The sequence below is a fragment of the Hoplias malabaricus genome, chromosome 12 (assembly GCF_029633855.1).
Source record: "Hoplias malabaricus isolate fHopMal1 chromosome 12, fHopMal1.hap1, whole genome shotgun sequence".
NCBI classification, from domain to species: Eukaryota; Metazoa; Chordata; class Actinopteri; order Characiformes; family Erythrinidae; genus Hoplias; species Hoplias malabaricus.
The window spans coordinates 24,129,939-24,150,531 of NC_089811.1; the positions used below are offsets into that span (position 1 = coordinate 24,129,939).

The 20,593-nt window shown below is 37.3% G+C and overlaps 1 protein-coding gene across 1 annotated transcript in view; it reads right to left on the bottom strand.

Annotated features, from left to right (window-relative positions):
• nalcn (sodium leak channel, non-selective) overlaps window positions 1–20,593 on the bottom strand; it is a 144,115-nt gene that overhangs the window by 57,502 nt on the left and 66,020 nt on the right. The window contains exons 15-17 of the mRNA XM_066686611.1: window positions 17,384–17,575; window positions 14,640–14,777; window positions 12,869–12,943 (exon numbers count right to left, since the gene is read on the bottom strand). Of these exons, the coding sequence (XP_066542708.1) occupies window positions 12,869–12,943; window positions 14,640–14,777; window positions 17,384–17,575 (405 nt within the window). The remainder of the gene's footprint in view (window positions 1–12,868; window positions 12,944–14,639; window positions 14,778–17,383; window positions 17,576–20,593) is intronic.

Sequence of the window (20,593 nt, forward strand, 5' to 3'; positions counted from 1 at the left end):
GTACCAACAAGGCGTCTTTTCCAGGGACTTGACTAGTGTCCTCTCAATGGCCAGCAGAGCTAGGCTGCTTAAACGGCCTTGGCCCATGTGAAGTGTGTCCGCCTGTGAGTGCTTTTTGACGGTGGAGGGACTCAGCGACACCCGCTGGACAGAAACTGCGATAGAAGTCAGAAAGAGTGATAGAACACAAGCAGCTACAAAAAAACCCACCAGAAATAGAAGCTTGATTTAAAAATAGAAGCCCACTGCCCCATAGACCCCCAGAGACGCTGAGCGTCCGATGGGCGGGACAAAGCCCAGCATTTATCCAATGACTGGTCTCGTTTTGCTGCCCTTCGCTGCTTCACTATTGAACTCTGTGGATGCTGAGCGTCCACACTGTTTAAAGCACTATGAGGCTGCGGGAATGATTGAGAGGAAAGCCGCGTCTTTACCAGTGATAAGAAGCTGATTCTGAACAAAAGTTGAGCGTGTTGTAGTGTATATTTATTCAATGACATGTACACACAACAGTATATATTTGATCACTTATTTTTTGACATTTTAGGGGAAGCTGAGCTTCTCTTGCAGTCTTAGAGCAATCGCCTCTGGTTTACAGCCTAATTAATAACCACATAATAAACAGATTCTAAATAATTTATAAAACGTATAAGCATAGTCTTATATTAGTGGTAAAATGGTTCTCCTATAAAGTCAGTATTTTGCAGATATTCAAATGTCTTCTATTAAATTACTATCACTAATACAAATTCCATTTCTGAGTCATGGGCCTCTCTTTGTCTCTGTGGAATGTAATCTCGTCGCTAGACAGGCAGCTTTTAATAATATATGGCTAAAATAGAAGCATCAAACTTAATGCTTTATCATGTTCCATGGCCAAGTATCCCAGAGAGATGGGCTAAGTCAGTCAGTATCAATGAGAACATAAAAGCACAGACCACAGAGCTATGTGGGTCATGCAAATCTTCCAAACAAATAAAGCACAAAAAAAAAAGGAAAAAAAAAGCCACATTATGAAAGCAGCTAGCGAGCAAGCAAGGCAGTAAGCGTCTGGAACAGCTATTAGACTCCCTCAGAGCACCATGGAGCAAAATAAACCCAGAGAGACGGACTTGGCCATTCACACTCAACACAAACATGTCTGGCCTGAGAGTACTAGCTGGGAGCTCTTTGTTTCTCTCTCTCCACTGAGACATGCTTGATGTTTGAAAGCAACCCCATTCTGTGAGGGGATTTGAGAACACTGTTACAGAGTGAGTGAGAGAGAGAGTGAGGTGGGAAGGGGGGGGGGGTGTTTGGGGAAGGGGAGAGTCTCAAAATTTCGGAAAATGCAAAAGCAAATTGAAAGCATTCCAGTGAACACACCACAGCTGTTATATAAAACCATATAATAGTGTTATTCCAGTCAAAAACTGCAATTTTCAATATCAGTTAATTATTAGAATCAGCCCATTCTATAGCTTTAATTAGTTTCCATTTTTTTCAAGAGAAAACCTTTATCAGGGGGCATAATTATAACTAAACATTATATAAAACTCTACAGTGATGAAACACATGCACCCAGACTGCATTAAATTATTACTACACCCTCTACCCCACCCACAAAAACACCTGCCCTTATCACCACAGGCCTATTTTCCTATATAAACAGCATGCAAACTCTTTTGCTGCTGACATGTTTCCTTCAGCTGAAGGTGACACTTTCTTCTGCCCACCATTTGGCAAACTGGGGCAGTGTACCACAGGACTCACAGGTCCTCACAGGGTACAGATTACAATTCTGATGCCAGCTGGTGCAAGCGTGCCCAAACGCCTGTTAGCCTCAAAATTAATTCATTCATTGTCTGATACCGCTTATCCAGTTCAGGGTCGCGGTGGCCTCAAAATTGTTATACCAAAATTTAGCAGCAGCGGGAGGTCAGCTCTGATGGGCATGACTGAGCTCGTTTTTCTCCAAAATTCATAGGAAATCAAGTGTTTTGTTTGGTTAAAAAAAAATTAAAAAATAAATAAATAAATCAATTTAAAAAAGGGCTGGCGCCCCCTCCAGGGTGTGATCCCGCCTTGCACCTAGTGATTCGTAGGTAGGCTCCGGACCCACCACGACTCAGAAATGGATAATCGGTTACAGACAATGAATGAATGAATGAATGAATGAATGAAATAAAAAGTAAATAAAAAATAAGTGGACAATTAGGCCTATAATGTTTGTATATAAAAATTACTAAATACAAATAAATAAAATCATGTACCTAACATGAAGGTTTGCAAACTGCAAGATTTACACAAAGTGTAAATTTTATAAAATGCAATATACATTATCATTTCTTAAAATAAAATAATAATTTTTGGCATTTTTCTAGATTACAGCCATATGTGAGGTGGTTGAGCCAGTGTCTTAAGGATCCATTTAGTTTCAAACACATTCAATGGTGCTGAGGATGGGCTGGTGTTAGTCTACTGTTCTGACAGAACCAGCAGCAAAATAAAGGGTGGTCTTTGAGCATATAACAACACTGATTTTTTTTTTCTATTACCCATCATTAACATACAGAATCTGCCATTCACATATGTTTAATGACACAACATAACAGGATTAAAAACACTTTTATTTAGGGGTTGAAAGCATTCCAGTGAGCTGACTGGCTAAGGGTGTTGCTGACAAATGAGTAAGTAGGAGTATTCTGAAAAAGAAGAAAAACCTCAAAACTTGATAGATATCTTGTCTTCCAAAGATAAAAATGAATTTTTGCCAAGATCATAATATCAGCATAAAATTGATTTTGCACTGGAGACCCTTAAATCCTCACACAACAAGCAAATCAGGCCGGAGTATCAATGTGTTAAGAGGTGGTCTGAAAAACTCACAAATATGACGCAACCTTTTTTAACTCTTTCAGACATTACACTGCAACTCACAACAGCCACAGTATATTTCATGTCCTCCTGACTCCACGATCCTACTTCTTTTTTAACCAAAACTACTGATATATTGTGGTTTTTACTGCTCTCCATTCTTGCATCTTTGAATAACATTGCCATTAGGTGTCTAGTTTTTGAACAAGTTTCCAATTTGGAAAGTCCTTTAACTTAATTTTTCTTTGTCTTTCATCTACCTTATGCAAGAGAGTTATCTTCTATATATCTCATGAAAAATGTATTACTCATACTCAATACAAATGGCTGCTTTGACTAAAAGTCAAATTTAAAAAGAAAAGACTTTGCACAGGACCGTATGTGAAAACTCTTGGCAAATATTGTAAAAGCGTTTGGCTTTCCAAGCTGTTTCTTTTCACACTCAGAACATAAGTGATATCATAGAAAAGGAGGTTATGCACTCCTATATACCGCTTACCCTGTTCTGCAATGAGCCATTCCACTGAAATGGAAATGTCAATTCTATTTGTGGAGTCTATATCAAGCGTTTGTGTGAAACAACCCTAAAACAAATGGAGTGATCAATTTTCACAGCCCTCGCAAGCCACAGCCATCAATCACATTGAAATACAATTGTCTCCCCAGAGTTCTGTCATATTTGACAGGTTGATTTTTTTTTTTTTTTTTTTTTTTTGCTTGTAACATTCATGAAACAAGAGCAGAAAACAGAGCGCTGGGCAATAACACATGCCTAACATCCACTCGCTCTCTTCTTCAGTCATATAGAGATATAGAGGACAGGACATAACCACAGTTCAGCTGCTCTGTTCTGTTTGGATCAATGTTTCACTGTGAGCTTTGTGACTTCACAAAGTCTGGGTCACTCAAATGAAAATAAATAAAAAAAAACAGACACTTTCAAGTCCTGTTTACAAAAGGTAAGATAGCAGTACCTATCCTAACTGACATATAAAAATGGTGGAGGTGGAAAGACCAAACAATGCAATATAACATCAGAATATAGAGTGGACCCAATTTAATTTAACCCAATCTTTTTAAATTATTAATAGCATATTCAGACTTGGGCGGCACGGTGGCGCAGCAGGTAGTGTCGCAGTCACACAGCTCCAGGGGCCTGGAGGTTGTGGGTTCGATTCCCGCTCGGGGTGACTGTCTGTGAGGAGTTGGTGTGTTCTCCCCGTGTCCGCGTGGGTTTCCTCCGGGTGCTCCGGTTTCCTCCCACAGTCCAAAAACACACGTTGCAGGTGGATTGGCGACTCGAAAGTGTCCGTAGGTGTGAATGTGTGTGTGTCTGTGTTGCCCTGTGAAGGACTGGCGTCCCCTCCAGGGTGTATTCCGCCTTGCGCCCAATGATTCCAGGTAGGCTCTGGACCCCCCGCGACCCTAAATTGGATAAGCGGTTACAGATAATGGATGGATGGATGGATATTCAGACTTATAGGACACCACAATGCTTTCATAATCTGTATTATACTTATGCTTCATATGCTGAGGCCAAAGTTTAAGCCAGTGCAATCACTGTAACCACAGTCTGGTAACACAATAGAACAACAAACATAGCCCATTCATGCATGAGTTAAAAAACACTATTCATAAGAACCACATCATTGTTTCCCTACTATCTCAAAAGTTAGTATAACATTTAGAATATTATATCATCTTTGTGCTTTCATTCATCAGTGTTCTCTCACAATCAACATGCATTAAACAAATACATCATAACACCACTGGCCCTGTGATGCCAACAAACCAGCCACTGATGAGGGCTAATATAAAGTATTAGTGGGTCTTTAGACTCAAAACATATACTGCAATTCAAGAAATCCTCTCAAAAACAAAATCTTATAAAAATAACTAATAACAATTCCAGTAAAGTCACAACACACACGATGATGTAGTTTATACTTTGGATATTTACAATTACATATTAAAATAAATCCTGTAGTACTTTTTACTATATTTTCTGCATTCTATGACATGACACTGCTAAATCATGAATATTTTACAATATTTATCATCTATTTATTTCAAATATAATTATATCTGTAGGTGAAAATAACATTACAACATTAATTTTGGTGTATTTTAGGCAGAAAAATATATGTAATTTTAGACCTTCTGAGGCTGGACAGGTCAGATCTTCTATTCATGTACTAATTCAATATGACTGGGAGACAGATGGCCAGTCATTCTTCTGGACCAATTTTTATTGTATTTATGCCAGTTCATTTTTTTTCAGTTGTTCTTGCCAGTATATTTTGTTATAGGTGTTTCCCTTTTCATATGCCAGGCATCATCAGATTGGGAGAGTGTTGGCCAAATGTATTTAGGCTTATATTCATGCTGGTATTAATGTTGTGTTTTGTTTTATGATGTTATAATGTGAAACACTATAAAATGCACCAGTCAAACTTTACTACAATTATTTAGAGCAGATATTTACCCTGAAATAGGATTGGTTCAAAAACTAATTAATTCATCAATGAAACATTAGTTGTCAGGATTCAGAACACCAGCTTCCAAGCTTCAGTTTTTCCCCTCATACAGACAGTTTCCAACATTTTGTTCATATTATTCTTAGAATTAATTACACACAACAGTGAATTATACTGTTTAAAAAATTGTATTAACGAGTGCTGGGCGATACAAGTGCAAATCAATATCACAATTAATTGTACATTTTACCATGATTACAATTAATATATATATATATATATATATATATATATAATTACATTTTCATATGTTCTTAAAATGAGCATTCAAGTTTGTTTTTGGAAACACAAATGGGTCAAATGGGTCAAGTTTATCACATGCCACTCAAAAATGTAAATAATTAAAGTCTATTAAATTTTGTTTAAAAGCACCAACAGGTATTTAAAGTCTATTAAAAACTGTTTGGGTAAGCCAGAGTCATAACAAAGCAAAGGGAGAGCCCTAAAATCTGGATCAGGAAGTCCACTAACAACTGGGCAGTGACAGCAACAGCAGAGGATTGCTGAATTAAAATAGATGGTTTTGTAACTGACCATTATCTAACACAAATCAGATTATTAGGATGATTCATTGTGTTGTTTCTGAAGTCAGCTTTTGTTCTTGTCATTACAGTTGCATTTATATTAGAGCAGCTTATTAAAATAGAGGAAATTTTTTGACTGATTTTTTTACTTTACATCTCAGAAAACACTACTGCAAACTGCAAGTGCCATACTACTGAAAGAGTAAGGGGCCAGTACCCTTTAAAGGCAGTTACTGATGACATTATCACAGTGGAGAGCAATCTATTCTCTGAGAAAAAGAAGAAAAAAAAACTAGGCTGGGAGAAACCCTCAGAGCCACCAGAAAGCCACCAAATCAACAGTGGGATACAAAAGGACAAAAGCCCATCTAGTCCTTATTTGTTCCACATCAGGCTGAACTTGTCTTGCTACAGTCAAGGTCAGTCTATGAATTGCTTTGGCACCAGCTGTTTAGAAAAACTCTCCCTTTCCTCTGTATTCTTGGAGAGCAATCATAATCTAGCAGTCTATTTTTGGGTTGCCCCATCTGTGCTGGAAGCACCTGTAAAATGGGCAATTTTACAGGCTGAAAAGCGGATCAGTCGACTGTGGCTAAGGAAGAACTGATCTAGGCATGTCTGGATGTTGGCAGTATTCCAGGTAAAAAAAGAAGTGCACACAGCACCCACCACATTTTGGAAGAATTTGGACTTTGAGGATTTTGTACTGAAATTGAAGCCAATACATTTTTAGATACATCTTTGCCTCATAGTTACAAGCTTCACAGTCTCAGGCTCTGATACACAGTGGTACATGTGGGAGATACACACTACATAATAAAGCTATTTGAGTTTTCACTCTGCCCTGTGAAGGACTGGCGTCCCCTCCAGGGTGTATTCCCGCCTTGCGCCCAATGATTCCAGGTAGGCTCTGGACCCCCCGCGACCCTAAATTGGATAAGCGGTTACAGATAATGGATGGATGGATGGAGTTTTCACTCTCAGAAGGTTACGCAAGGGTACACACTACTGTACGTGTTATTACTATACGACTTTCATAAGAAATTCTGCCATTCCACAATTCCAACAAGTAGTCTCTGGGAACAGAACATTTCAACATAAAACACAGTAATCATGGATATCTCTGAAACAGAAATTAAATCAAGGTGCTGAAATACGAGAAATACTCAGCCCAGAATTACTTTTTTAATGATCTCATTTTGTTTTGCAATAGATGTTTTTTTTTGTTTTGTTTGATAACAATTATAAGCTTTGAGTCATATATTTAAAAAAAATATTTGTTACTCCCATTAAAACTGCAAGCACAGTATCAGGAGTATATTTTCATGCTAATACAGAAAATTAATGTATGAGACCATGTTAAAGTGAGAACATATTTGATTCCAGTGCTTTTGTGTATGTATTAAAATATACTAATTAAATAATTTACAGCCTCATGTTCTCTCTTAGTATGAGGCATAAAATATATATATAAAAAAGATAGGGTACCTGAAACTTTTGCACAGTATATATATATATATATATCTTGTATAAAAAAAGTTTTAGGTACCCTATCTTTTTTTTTTTTTTACAAATTCTGTTATGGATATGTATTTTATGAATTCTGCATGGGTCAAAAACATTTTAGATTTACTTTACCAATAATAATGTTACAAAAATATGTCTGTAAAGAAAGCAACTCATTAATAAAAATAGAATAAAAAAAGTTACATTCAATTAAAAAAAAAAACAAATACAAAAAAAAAAAAACCCACAATGAAGGCTCCTGAGTTTTTACATGAAATAAAAGTGTGACAATCCAGCCTCTTAAAAGAACTATGGCAGATTCTCCAAGAAACTCAGTAAAACTACAATCTAATGTTTATTTATTTATTTATTTATTTATTTATTTTTTATAAAAGTGTAAAACTGTACCTAGGACTAATATTTAAGGAAAAGAATATATATAAATATTTTGAACAGTACTGTATATATTCATTCCTTATCTGTAACTGCTTATCCAGTTCAGGGTCGCGGTGGATCCAGAGCCTGCCTGGAATCATTGTGCGCAAGGTAGAATACACCCTGGAAGGGGCGCCAGTCCTTCACAGGGCAACATACACACATTCTATATAGTAAGGGCGGCACAGTGGCGCAGGAGGTCGCAGTTACACAGCTCCAGGGACCTGGAAGTTGTGGGTTCGATTCCTTCACCGGGTCACTGTCTGTGAGGAGTTGGTGTGTTCTGTGTGGGTTTCCTCCGGGTGCTCCGGTTTCCACAGTCAAAAAAAAAAAACACATGTTGGTAGGTGGATTGGTATGTGTGTGTGTTGCCTTGTGAAGGACTGGCGCCCCCTCCAGGGTGTATTCCCGCCTTGCGCACAATGATTCCAGGTAGGATCTGGACCCACCGCAACCCTGAACTGGATAAGGGATACAGGTAATGAATATATATATATATATATATATATATATATATATATATATATATATATATATATATATATATATATATATATATATATATATATATATATATACACAGCACCCTCCAAAAATATTGGCACCTCGGTTAAGAAGTGTTGGCTTCTAACAAATTTATTTATTTATTTAATAATATAGGACAACAACGCAAAAAGAGAGAAAAATCGAAGCTTTAATTCAAGTGCCTTTATTTGTTGGGGGAAAAAAAAATCACACATTAAGAAATCTTTTGAATGAAATCATGTGTGCCACAATTATTGGCACCCCTGGTGTTAGTACTTTGTACAACCTCCTTTTGCCAACAAGACAGCACTTAATCATCTCCTATAACTCTTCACAAGATGGGAGAATACAGAAAGAGTGATCTTTGACCATTCCTCTTTGCACAACCTCTCTAAGTCGTCCAGAGTCCTGGGTCTTCTCCTATGCACTCTCCTGTTAAGCTCATCCCACAGGTTTTCTATTGGGCTGAGGTCTGGGGACTGAGATGGCGGACTCATCCTTGGTGTTACACCAAACCCACTTAGAGTGTTTGTTGCCAAAAAGCTCTATCTTGGTCTCATCTGACCAAAGCACACGGTCCCAGTAAAAAACTCCAGTACCTCTTGACAAACTTCACCCGTTTATAAGTATAACTCAGAAAACGCTTTCTCCATGCATGCCCCCAAACAGCTTGTTGGCATGTAGATAGCGCCTGATGGTTGTTTGGGAGAACTCGTAACCCCAAGATGCTACCATTTGATTCAATTCTCTTACAGTGAGCTTTGGGGAACTTTTTACTTCTCTTACCATCCTTCTCACTGTGTGTGGTGAAAGATACACTTGTGTCCTCTTCCAGGCTTGTCACTGTTCCAGATGTTTTGAACTTTTTGATGACTGCACTGACTGTAGATAAGGGCATTGCAGGTGAGTGGCTATTTTCCTGATTTATGAAGGTCGATACACATCTGCCTTACTTGAGTAGTGTGTTCTCTTTCCCATGTTTAAGAGTGCATAAGAGAAATAGGCTTCTGTGTAACGCCATATTTATAACCCAGGGAAACAGGAAGTGATGAATTACTAATTAAAGGTTCCTAGATACTTTGATCCACTTTGTACACTACAGTAGAAATAACATAAATTATATTAACATAAATAACAAACACATTTATTAATTTAATTATTAATTGTGGAACAGGACATTTTATGGGACATAATTATTTCTTAGCCAGGATTTTTTCTTTTTTTTTTTTTCAGAGTGAGGTAATGCTTCTGCAATAAAAACAAAAATATTTATTTGAAGGCTTTTAACACATTTTAACTAGGAGTGCCAATAATTATGGAGGGTGCTGTATGTGCATGATTGTGTGTTGCCATCTGTTATCAGGTATGGTGGCACTGAATTGCACATGTATCTCTGCACATGTGTGCTTTGGTTAGGGCTGGACGATATGGCCAAAATTTATATCACAGTATATTTCTTAGTTACTGTTTATTTGATATAATTCCAATACTGGTGTGAACAATAAAAAAGACACAAAAAAGATGCCAGGAAAACAAGAAACATGACATCACAGACAAACGTAAACCTCTTGGCTTTGTCAACATAATATTAATTTGTCAATATAATATTTTTAAACTAATTTTAACAATGAACTGACAGCAGTGCCCTGAAACGAGCGTCAGACAGTGACAGGTGCTGTAAATTACATATATTAAAATAATGAAATAATTTGTGGTTATTGCAATATACAGGGGTTGGACAATGAAACTGAAACACCTGGTTTTAGACCACAAAAATGTATTAGTATGGTGTAGGGCCTTCTTTTGTGGCCATTACAGTGTCAATTTGTCTTGGGAATGATATATACAAGTCCTGCACAGTTGTCAGAGGGATTTTAAGCCATTCTTCTTGCAGGATAGTGGACAGGTCACTATGTGATACTGATGGAGGAAAACGTTTCCTGACTCGCTCCCCCCAAAACACCCTAAAGTGGCTCAATAATATTTACATTTACATTACATTTACATTTATGCATTTGGCAGACGCTTTTATCCAAAGCGACTTACAAAAGAGGATCTAACATTCAAACTACAGCACAATTTATACAAAATACCTTACATTAAGTGCAATATGCCAATAATATCTGATATCTGGTGACTGTGCAGGCCATGGGAAATGTTCAACTTTACTTTCATGTTCATCAAACCAATCTTTCACCAGTCTTGCTGTGTGTATTGGTACAATGTCGTCCTGATACATGGCACCGCCTTCAGGACACAATGTTTGAAACATTGGATGCACATGGTCCTCCAGAATGGTTCAGTAGTCCTTGGCAGTGACGCGCCCATCTAGCACAAGTATTGGGCCAAGGGAATGCCATGATATGGCAGCCCAAACCATCACTGATCCACCCCCATGCTTCACTCTGGGCATGCAACAGTCTGGGTGGTACACTTCTTTGGGGCTTCTCCACACCGTAACTCTCCCGGATGAGAGGAAAACATACCGTGGCTCTTGATACAACACAAAGACTTGCTGTCTTGGTCACAGATGCGCCAGCAAGAAGTGCACCATCAATTTGTCCTCTTTTGAATTGACCACCAGGCTGGTCCAATTTAGCCATGAAACCTCTCACACTAAAATGTCAGGTGTTTAAGTTTCATTCTCCAACCCTTGTATATTGAAGTATTGTCCAGCCCAGTTTTTTTTTTTTTTTTTTTAAAGTTGTCTTTGTGCTCTCACATAAACACACATCCAGCATTGTGATTAAAGAGACTCGGGGAAGTCCACAGCTGGGAAACATATAATTAACATAAAACTATTCATCCTGAAATACAATACTTCCACCCAAATTTGTGAAAGTCTCTTTGTTGACCGAAGGCACTTGATTGGCCAATATGAAGCATTGTTTGAAGACCCCGTTAGATGGATCATTTATTCTTTGTCAGTTCTTTGCTAGCCTGCACCCATTTGCCAGCCTTCTCTCCTGAGCTGAGTGGTGTTGATATAGTAGGGACTTTGTTACCTACTATCAGAATGGACAGATAAATATGTCTCTCGCTTTATCATCCTGCCACTGTCCTGACAGTTTTGTCCTGCAAATAGCTCAAAAACCTCCCAGTAGCCACTTTTGGTAAGGCTTTATGGGCAGTGGTAAATATTCATGACCAGCCATTGTCACACATCCTTCTTCCTGCAGCACAACAAGCATGAGGCTTTTCTATGACACTTTTCAGGCTGAATGACAATTCAAGTGGTCAAGTTGTGACTGGACGAAGCAAGTTTGGACCTGTCCAAACAATGCAGTTAGCTGGTTTTGTTCTTTTAGAATACAGAGTGGATTTAATACATCTTACTAACATTAAAAATGCAATATCATTGCTGTACAATGAAAAACATTCATCTCCAAAATTGTACATTTACAGGAGGGTGAAAAAACTTACTTATCTTTCAGTAGAATTCAATGTAAAAAGATTTAATACTATATCTTTGTGGAGCATTTCTATTGGTCCATTCATCATTAATGGTTCATGCAATGTGAAGGACAGTAGCTGTCCTCAAATGATGCAGGAATCTAAAAATACATGTCTTTCTTTGTAAACCGACAATATTTCACTGCTTTAGTAAAACTAATACAAAACCTGATATATATTTTAGAAATCTGATCATACTGCTAGTGGAACATTACTGTAGGTAATGGTAAAACAACTGCCAGCAGCAACACTACCTGAACACAAGAACATGCAAAACCACATCCCTCTACCTTCTTCTCTACTTAATAGCTTGTGTGTGGTGAGTGGACTAGTGCAGACTGGCTACCATCATATATTTCAGGTGCATGCTGTAAACTGGTGTTGGCTGAGGTGACTCCTTAATGTTGCCAAGAATGTACAGCACTGGAAGTGTCTAACAAGTGCTATATAAGTGTAATTATCAAAAAAGAACAAGGCCTTTTAACTCATGTGCCTGTACACTGTACACTACCTGTACACTAGTCATACAGAATGGAATCTATCAGCAGACCATTTAATATCCAGCACAGTGTCCTCTACTAAGCTCAAAATCACAATCAAGAAAATTACAAATTGACATAATTCAGTTACACTTCTACATCTGAATTTAAATAGATTTTTATTATAAATTACAATCTAAACCTGGCTTAAAACATGGAAACAAACAACATCCAGCTACCTCAATAGATGAGAAATGAGAATATTGCCACCCCCAACCCCAAATTTATTTTAATCATGTAAATTCATATAAAACTACAACAACCACAAATCAACTTTACAGTGGAATTATCACAATGCATCATACATTATGCATCTCATTCATTTGCCTTGCTGTGGCCCCCAATTTGAGAACCACTGCACTAACTCATCATTTCACTCACTTATTCATTCCCTCACTCCCTTATTTACTCAAAGCATACTGAGCATTTACACAAAAGGCAGCTTTCATTTTTAGATGGTGATTTGAATCTATTGAGATATTCCAAGTCTTACCTGCTTTAGCTTTTTCAGGTCTTCATCAAGCTCAAGATTATCCAAAATAACAGCCACAAACAGACTCAGCAAGATCTGGAAGACATCAGACCACAGTAGACAGTGGTTAGACAACAGAACAGTCACAGTGGAATCATACTGTTTCAATTAGCCTAGTCACAAACCGCTTTTATCCTTCAACAATTAAAATATATATTTTCTAAGTTCTATTTCCTGTAAAAAAAAAAAAAAGCTATTCATGACCTAAGTGTTGATGCATTATTGATTGAAATCCAGATTGTGTTTGGATAATAAGAAGCAACATATTTATCAATGTAAGCAACAGTGCATTTGGAGTGGTTGTGGGCAGTTAATCTGGGCAGCAGTATGACTCATGTCCCAATGGCTTGTCAGTATGCCAGACATCCCTTCTATTGACAATGTAAAACCAGACTTGGAACAAACATAATTAAATACAGCCAAACATAATATAAGTTAGGTTTACTTCATAACTATAAGCTCATATATTAAACATACCAATGCCTACAGAAATGCAGAATATCAACAATTGAAACAAAATGTTTTGTTTTTTAGGATTTCTTTTGATTAAAAACAAAATCATTTCCAGTGTGTTATTAAGACAAAATGAACTGTTTACAAAATCATTAATACAGGAGATTTGGAACATCTATATGAAATGTCCAGGGCTTTTTTTCCCTGTTTTTCATGTTCTTATTTTCTGTGCTCTCATTAGTGTTAAGCTTGTGTTCAAATGTCAGATTTAAATAGCAGTTCTTCACTTATTTCAGATTTCTAAATGTCAAACAGAAGAATAAGAATTTCAGCCAGGGAGATGGCAAATTACAGCCACAGTGAGGCAATCAGACTAGGACAATATGACTGATCAAGTTGAATGATTATGCTATTGAATATGGATCTAAACTCAAGTTGTTATAAACAGTGATTCGTCATTCATTAAAAGTAACTGATAACCAGAATGTGAATGGTAACAATAACTTGATGAATAATATCAATCAGACAGCCAAACCTGAATAATTAACATGAGCAATAAAATGTCTTTACATCACAGGAAAAAAGATAGAAACAAATAAGTAACAGAGAGTTATTATTTCCAATTTCACAACCCATATGTTTGAAATGAGCAGCTGGAGATATAAAAGAATAAACAATTATATACAAGGCAATATTTCATGAATACTTTCTGGTGTTGTCCAGCATCTGCACTTGCACACACAACAACAAACAGCTGATCAGTGAATAAAGGGCAAGTCATGAGAGATTACATCTCAAAACCAAGATGAGCCACAATTTTGAGCCATGTTGTGAGTCATTAAACTTCAAATCAGCATCATGAGTAGAATATTAGTAGTGAGATCCGAGTCATAAGATCTAAAATCTGAATCTAGTCACAAGTCGTAAGATCTGAAGTCTGAGTAGACTCAAATCATAGGATCTCAAATGATTAGTAAGATTTGAAGTTTGAGTCATGAGTTAGTACTAAAGTTCACAAGCCTTATGATCCAACATCAGAGCCAAGTCAAAAGTCCTAAGATATGGAAGGCAAGTCAAGTCTTAAGCCACAGGATCTCAAATCAGAGTCAAGTCACAAGCCCCATGATCTAATGTCAGAGAGGAGCTGTGAGGCATGAGACTGGAAGTCTGAGCCAAGTCATTATTTAAGGCATAACTGTGGGATTTAAGTCTCCATCTCTAGTAAAATTGCAGTGGGAAGTGTCATATTCATAAACCAGTGTGAGCAGAGAGTTTTTACCAGAGTGGCAAACAGGTGGTAAAGGATGAAGTAGATGGCCACCACTGGAGCCCACATATCTCCCACTGCGACAAGGGTTTGGTCCATGACGTCCACCCAGCCCTCCTGAGTGAGGATCTGAAACATGGACATGAAGGCCTGTGGGAAAACAACACAGAGAGCATCAGTCAACCCTGCCTCATTATACTTCCTTCAAACGTGATGCTCCATCCCTCTCTCAGAAACACAGAGGAAATGCCTCCGGTCTGCAGCAGCAGCAGCAGCCTCATAAAGCAGCACATCAAAGCTGGGATTAAATATGGTACCACTAATTGGCCTGCTTCATTATGAGATTTTCTTTTCTATTTTTTTTTAGGGAAATATAAATGCAAATCATGTTCAAATTAGGGTTGTCAAAATGACTCAATAAACTTGATCACTCTGTGAAAAGGTAGTTAGTAAAAAATAGATACTGTCCTGATGAATTGGTGATGATTAGATGACCATTTGCATAATGATTCACATTTTATGTTCTTCTACCAGTCTCTCTTACAGTATGAAACAGCCAGATGAACTAAGGCACTTATAGGGCCAAATAAATCCAGATGTACAAATGATTTTACAAAATATTAAAAGGACATTACACCTGTATGCAACCCCAATATGTTCTGACATCAAATATGGTGTTAAACCCCAATATACAGTCATATGCTAAATTACAGGCTTCCTCTACAAAATAATTCCAATTTATTTACTGAATTGATTATATTGGAATTTACCATAACCTTTACACAGATCACTTTTCATAGCTTCATTTTCAGCATGTTAAATTCAGTAAAGTAAATATTTTTTGTATTAAACAAACATTAGGTAGTATTTTACCTAATGTTTCAAAAGCTTCAAAATCACTGTGTTGATCCATTCATTCATTCATTATCTGTAACCACTTATCCAGTTCAGTTTTGAGTTGCCAATCCACCTACCAATGTGTTTTTTCTGGACTACGGGAGGAAGCCAGAGCACCCGAAGGAAACCCACACCGACATGGTGAGAACACACCAAACTCCTCACAGACACCCGGAGAGGGACTTGAACCCACAACCTCCAGGTCCCTGGAGCTGTGTGACTGTGACACTACCTGCTGCGCCACCCTGCTGCCCTGTGACGATTCACTGACATGTAATAGAGAGAACCAAGCCTATGCTTTTGCTACTTTGATCTCTACAGTACAGAATCCTCACTATGTAACTTTTGGTGGAGTGTAGGAAACCAACTCCCTCCCCCTGCCTTGATTTCAGGGCAGTGCTAGACAAAAAAAAAAAAAAAAAAAAAAACAAACAAAAAAAAAAACATTACACACTCCAACAGTAGGGGGAGCCCAGGATCAAAATTACAAACTCTTACATACAACTCTTGTTACTTTAAAATGTGTACAATGACAATACTAAAGCTGTAAATGATCATGCAAACTGTGCACAACACTACCTGCCTATGGTTTGCTGGGGAAATAACATACATGTACATCTGGCCCTGAGAGTAAATTATACTGTTTTGCATATAAAACAAGGGCAAAAAATAAATTATACGTTTACTAAATTACTTATATAATAATAATAATTGGAGTCTACACTGATATACTAGTCTATAATAATAATGAGTAGAGTCTAATACACACGATCAAAAATTTAATTGAAGAACCATTTAATTTTTGCTCTCAGTATTCTCAGCAGTCTTTCTATCCAATAAAAAAAGAGAGAGCACACTTTAAACCCACTTTTCCTCATGAAAGTCAAATGACAGTCTGGGGAGTTATGCCTTGTTGGCCTGAGGAAACCCTCAAAGCCTGGAAATGCCAGCTGCAGACAAGGACCTACAGATAAAGATACTGCAACAGGTCTATTGCCAGGGAACAAAGTAAACATCATTATCTTCCATGTTTATCATGCCATGTGGAAAGAGTAGCCTTAGATATAGACTGCATCTGTTTCTTTGGGTCCTGCAGTGTCCCAGTAGAAAAAGGGATCAGTAGATTCCTGCTAAAAACAGTGAATAAAAATGAAAAAAAAAAAATGATTTGTCTAATGAGAGCTCATCGCACAAGCACTGAGTATCAAAGGACTTGGCTTTGCTTCTTATAGCTGACAAATTAAACATTTAGATTTTTTTTTCATTGCCACAAAATTGACAGATGCTGATTATAAATATATATATATATAAATATATATATATATATATATTTTTTTTCCTTTGAACATATGGTCACATGAAGAGTTGAGCTGCATGCCTTTCCATACTGGGCCGAGTAAAATGGATCAGAACATGGACTGCTGTGTACAAATTCAGACAGTAAAGTGCTCATTATTGAGAACTGACAAAAATCTATTAAAATTTGAAACAGATTCCTTTTTACATTTGCTTACTCTATACACTCAACAGGTGACTATTCTGCAAAGTACAATAACTTACTATCCTCTGCTTGGCTAAGTTTAAAAGCTTTCATCTTTACCACCACAACGTAGCAAACAGTACTTATGAACGTGAGTATTCATTACTTAAAATTGTTTCTATATACAACTCAAACATATAAAAAAATCTAATTTCTGTGTAGTCCCTCAATGAACAGGTTTATTACCCCAAAAGTTGGTAGCAGTGATTAAGATGAGTTTAGTACAGAATCTCTGATCCATTCAGGTCAATATAACATGCAGAATGGTAACTGATAACTTATTGCTCCTTTAAAGATTTGACATGGTAAAAGAGTTTACCCTTGGAAAGGTGGTGAACCGGTCCAACTCCTCCACAAAGCAGAACATCTGTAGACTAATGGCCGACATGACAATAAGCAGACTGGCTGTGAAGACCACCAGACTGCCCAGTTTCTTCCCTGGACCAAAGATCTTGTAAACAAAGTCCTCCAGCGCTGGAGAGATCTTGATCAGCCGCACCACTCTCAGCACCTGAAGGAAGATATATGTTCAGATTTAATCTCTCTGGTGTGGTTCAAGCTAAAATGCAGCCTAGAAAAATAAATGTCTGAATTTTGCAAACGGCTTTATAATTCATTATAAGCACAAAATAACCCCAGATTTTTCAGAATGAACACCCGTTTAATCATGAACATGTTTCATCTTTAAATTAAGCATCCTGCAGTCCTGTTGAGACAAGTTAGCCAGCAGAAACTTGTCAAAATTTAAAGTTAACATGAATCTGAAATCATAACACATTTTCTTTCATATCTCACTACATTTCAGAGTGAACCTTTGTATCAGGAAGGGATTCAGAGCATGGTGAGACTAGTTGCTCGATTATAGGTGACTGTAGGATTTATGATTCATTTCAGCTATTAAAGTACAAAAGTGCATAAAATTAAAAAAATCTACTAAATAAACTTAAAATACTCAAGAGGTTTTAACACATCAATGTCTAAACTAAACCACATATCTCCAAAATACATATTTAACTTCCATTATAAATGAATGTAACAAGGGTTACAGAAGAAGAATGAATGAATAAATTAATAAACAAATAAATAACTTCTATTGGTTCATTTGTTCTGACATTTTCATGAATGGAAAAAAGCAGCAGTTTTCCTTGTTGTTCCCAAGCTGGTGTTGGTCACCAAGTTTAAAGAGAAAGTGTGTTTTTTTATAAGTCATATGAAACGTCTTATTAGCAATTTTTTGAATTAAGCATGCAATTACCAAAATGCACTGATTAAAAAGGTCAGCTGTTGTGGTGGGAGGGAGCTTTTTCCTTTGTTTAATGAACTATTCTAAAATCAATACAAATCTTACTCCAGAAGACAAAGCAACATCCTCTGTACTATCCAAAAAAAAAATAATAATAATAATAAAATATGGGAGATAACAGAATGCATTAATTAGGTATTGATATAAAAAGCCTACACTGATATTTTATTTTCCTCCACAAAAATAGTGTACATTCCTTCTGAGCAGCTCCTATATTGCTTTAGGTGACAACAAATCTGTGTGCAATGTATCATGGTCAATTGTTGATCAGGAGTAGGGAATAGCTATTGATCCAGGTGCTACATTCAGCAGCTTATTGTCTAAGAATCTTCCAGTCGACTTCATTGCTGTGCCAAAAGCACCCTCCTTCAAGTTTCAGGAAAAGAACAAATTATGGCTGGCTACACTTTAAACTATATCTCAACAGCACAAACATAAAAAGGTGCAGATGACAGGTTGAAACACATTATTTCCAGTAAAAGTGTTTCTAATTTTTTTTCTTAAAACACTTACCTGCAAACTAACATAGCTTGTATCTTAAGATATCAAGTTTTAGATCATCTCATTACCAAGTACAAATAAGCAGAGGCTTTATATGGAAGCATAACCAATGACGTCCAGTCTGTTGTTAGAACAGATACACTGAAGGATCACTGGATTAGGAACACTTACCTTGTATCTGCACTCACTTTGATCACCTCCACAGACCATGCAGGAGACATTTGTAGTTCTACAATCACAAACTGTAGTCCACCTGATACTCTGCATACTTTATCCCCATTTCACCCTGTTCTTCAATAGCCAGGACCCCCATAGAGCAGATATGATTTGGGTGGTGGATTATTCTCAGGGCTTCAATGACAATGCTGTGGTGTGGACGTGTTAGGGCAGCGAAATACTGTTTGGACATGCATTCGCGTACACAACCTGTGCGTACACCACATTGTGAATGTAACTTTTCACATTCTTGAGAATATGTGCTGTCGTAACTTGAGGCTCCAACTAGAGGGCAGACCAGAGAAAGACGCAGGTAATTTAAAACTTTCCTTAACTTACAGCCTTCTTCAAAAAATTCCACCATTGTGATACTTGTGTTAGTTATCAGTATATCTCTACCCTTAATGTGTGCTATGCTGGTACAATGGACCAGACACAGCAGTGCTATTAGGGTTTTAAAGCCCTCAGTGTCAATGCTGGACTGATAGTTGTCCACCAACAAAATATATCCAGCCAAAAGAAGCAGCAACAGTTGAGCTACTGTATCTGATTTTACATCTACAAGGTGGACAGACGAGGGAGGAATGTCTAACAGAGTAAACAGTGAGTAGACACAGTGTTTAAAACTTGAGTAGCACTGCTGTGTCTGATCCACTTGTACAAGCACAACACACACTAATGCAAAACACCACCTCATCAGTGTCAGTGCTCCCTGTGCGCCAGAGATGGCGGCCCACTGCTCTGGGTTGGTGTGTTCACAGTTCCTAGAGCACTAGTGTGTGTGTGTTCACTGCTGCAGATGGGTTAAATGCGGAAGACACATTTACATTGCACAAGCATGCAGAGAAATAGGTGGACCACAATCAGTAATTGTAGAACTACAAAGAACTCCTGTATGGTCAGAGGGGCTCGTAAAATGAACAATGAGTGTAGATGCAAGGTACATGTTCCTAATCCACTGAATGTTCAGTGTAAACTTAGAATGTTATTTACAGACTTCACATTTCAGTGTTTAATTAGCCAAAAAATATCCATGTGCACCAGAGTTAGTTTTGCTCTGACAAATTACATGACGCCTCACAGGAGTAAAGAAATTAACAAAGATGGCTGTTTTTCCATTTATTGACTATGTTCTGACATTTATGTCCTGAAATGAAAGCCTAGTCACGGTTCCCTACTGATTATAAGCACTCGGAAAACATATTAATGTGAAGAGGAGGAAAATTCATGATTAAAGATTATTCGCAAGAGTGGAGTGCTCTTCCCTGTGTCCTTTTTAACAAATTAGATGACAAAGGCTTAGTTTGACCTTTTGCAGTGGAACAGAGAATGAATTAAGGAGCATTCCTCTGAGGAGAGAGAGGAAATCTTCAACTGTATTAGAAACATTGTTCTTAATAAGGCCTTACAACACCAGCATAATAAGTTTTTTGTAGTCAGGTTTAACATTTGAAATAATGACTCAAATAGTTCTTTAATATAAAACAATCATTTTCCTCCACTGAATAT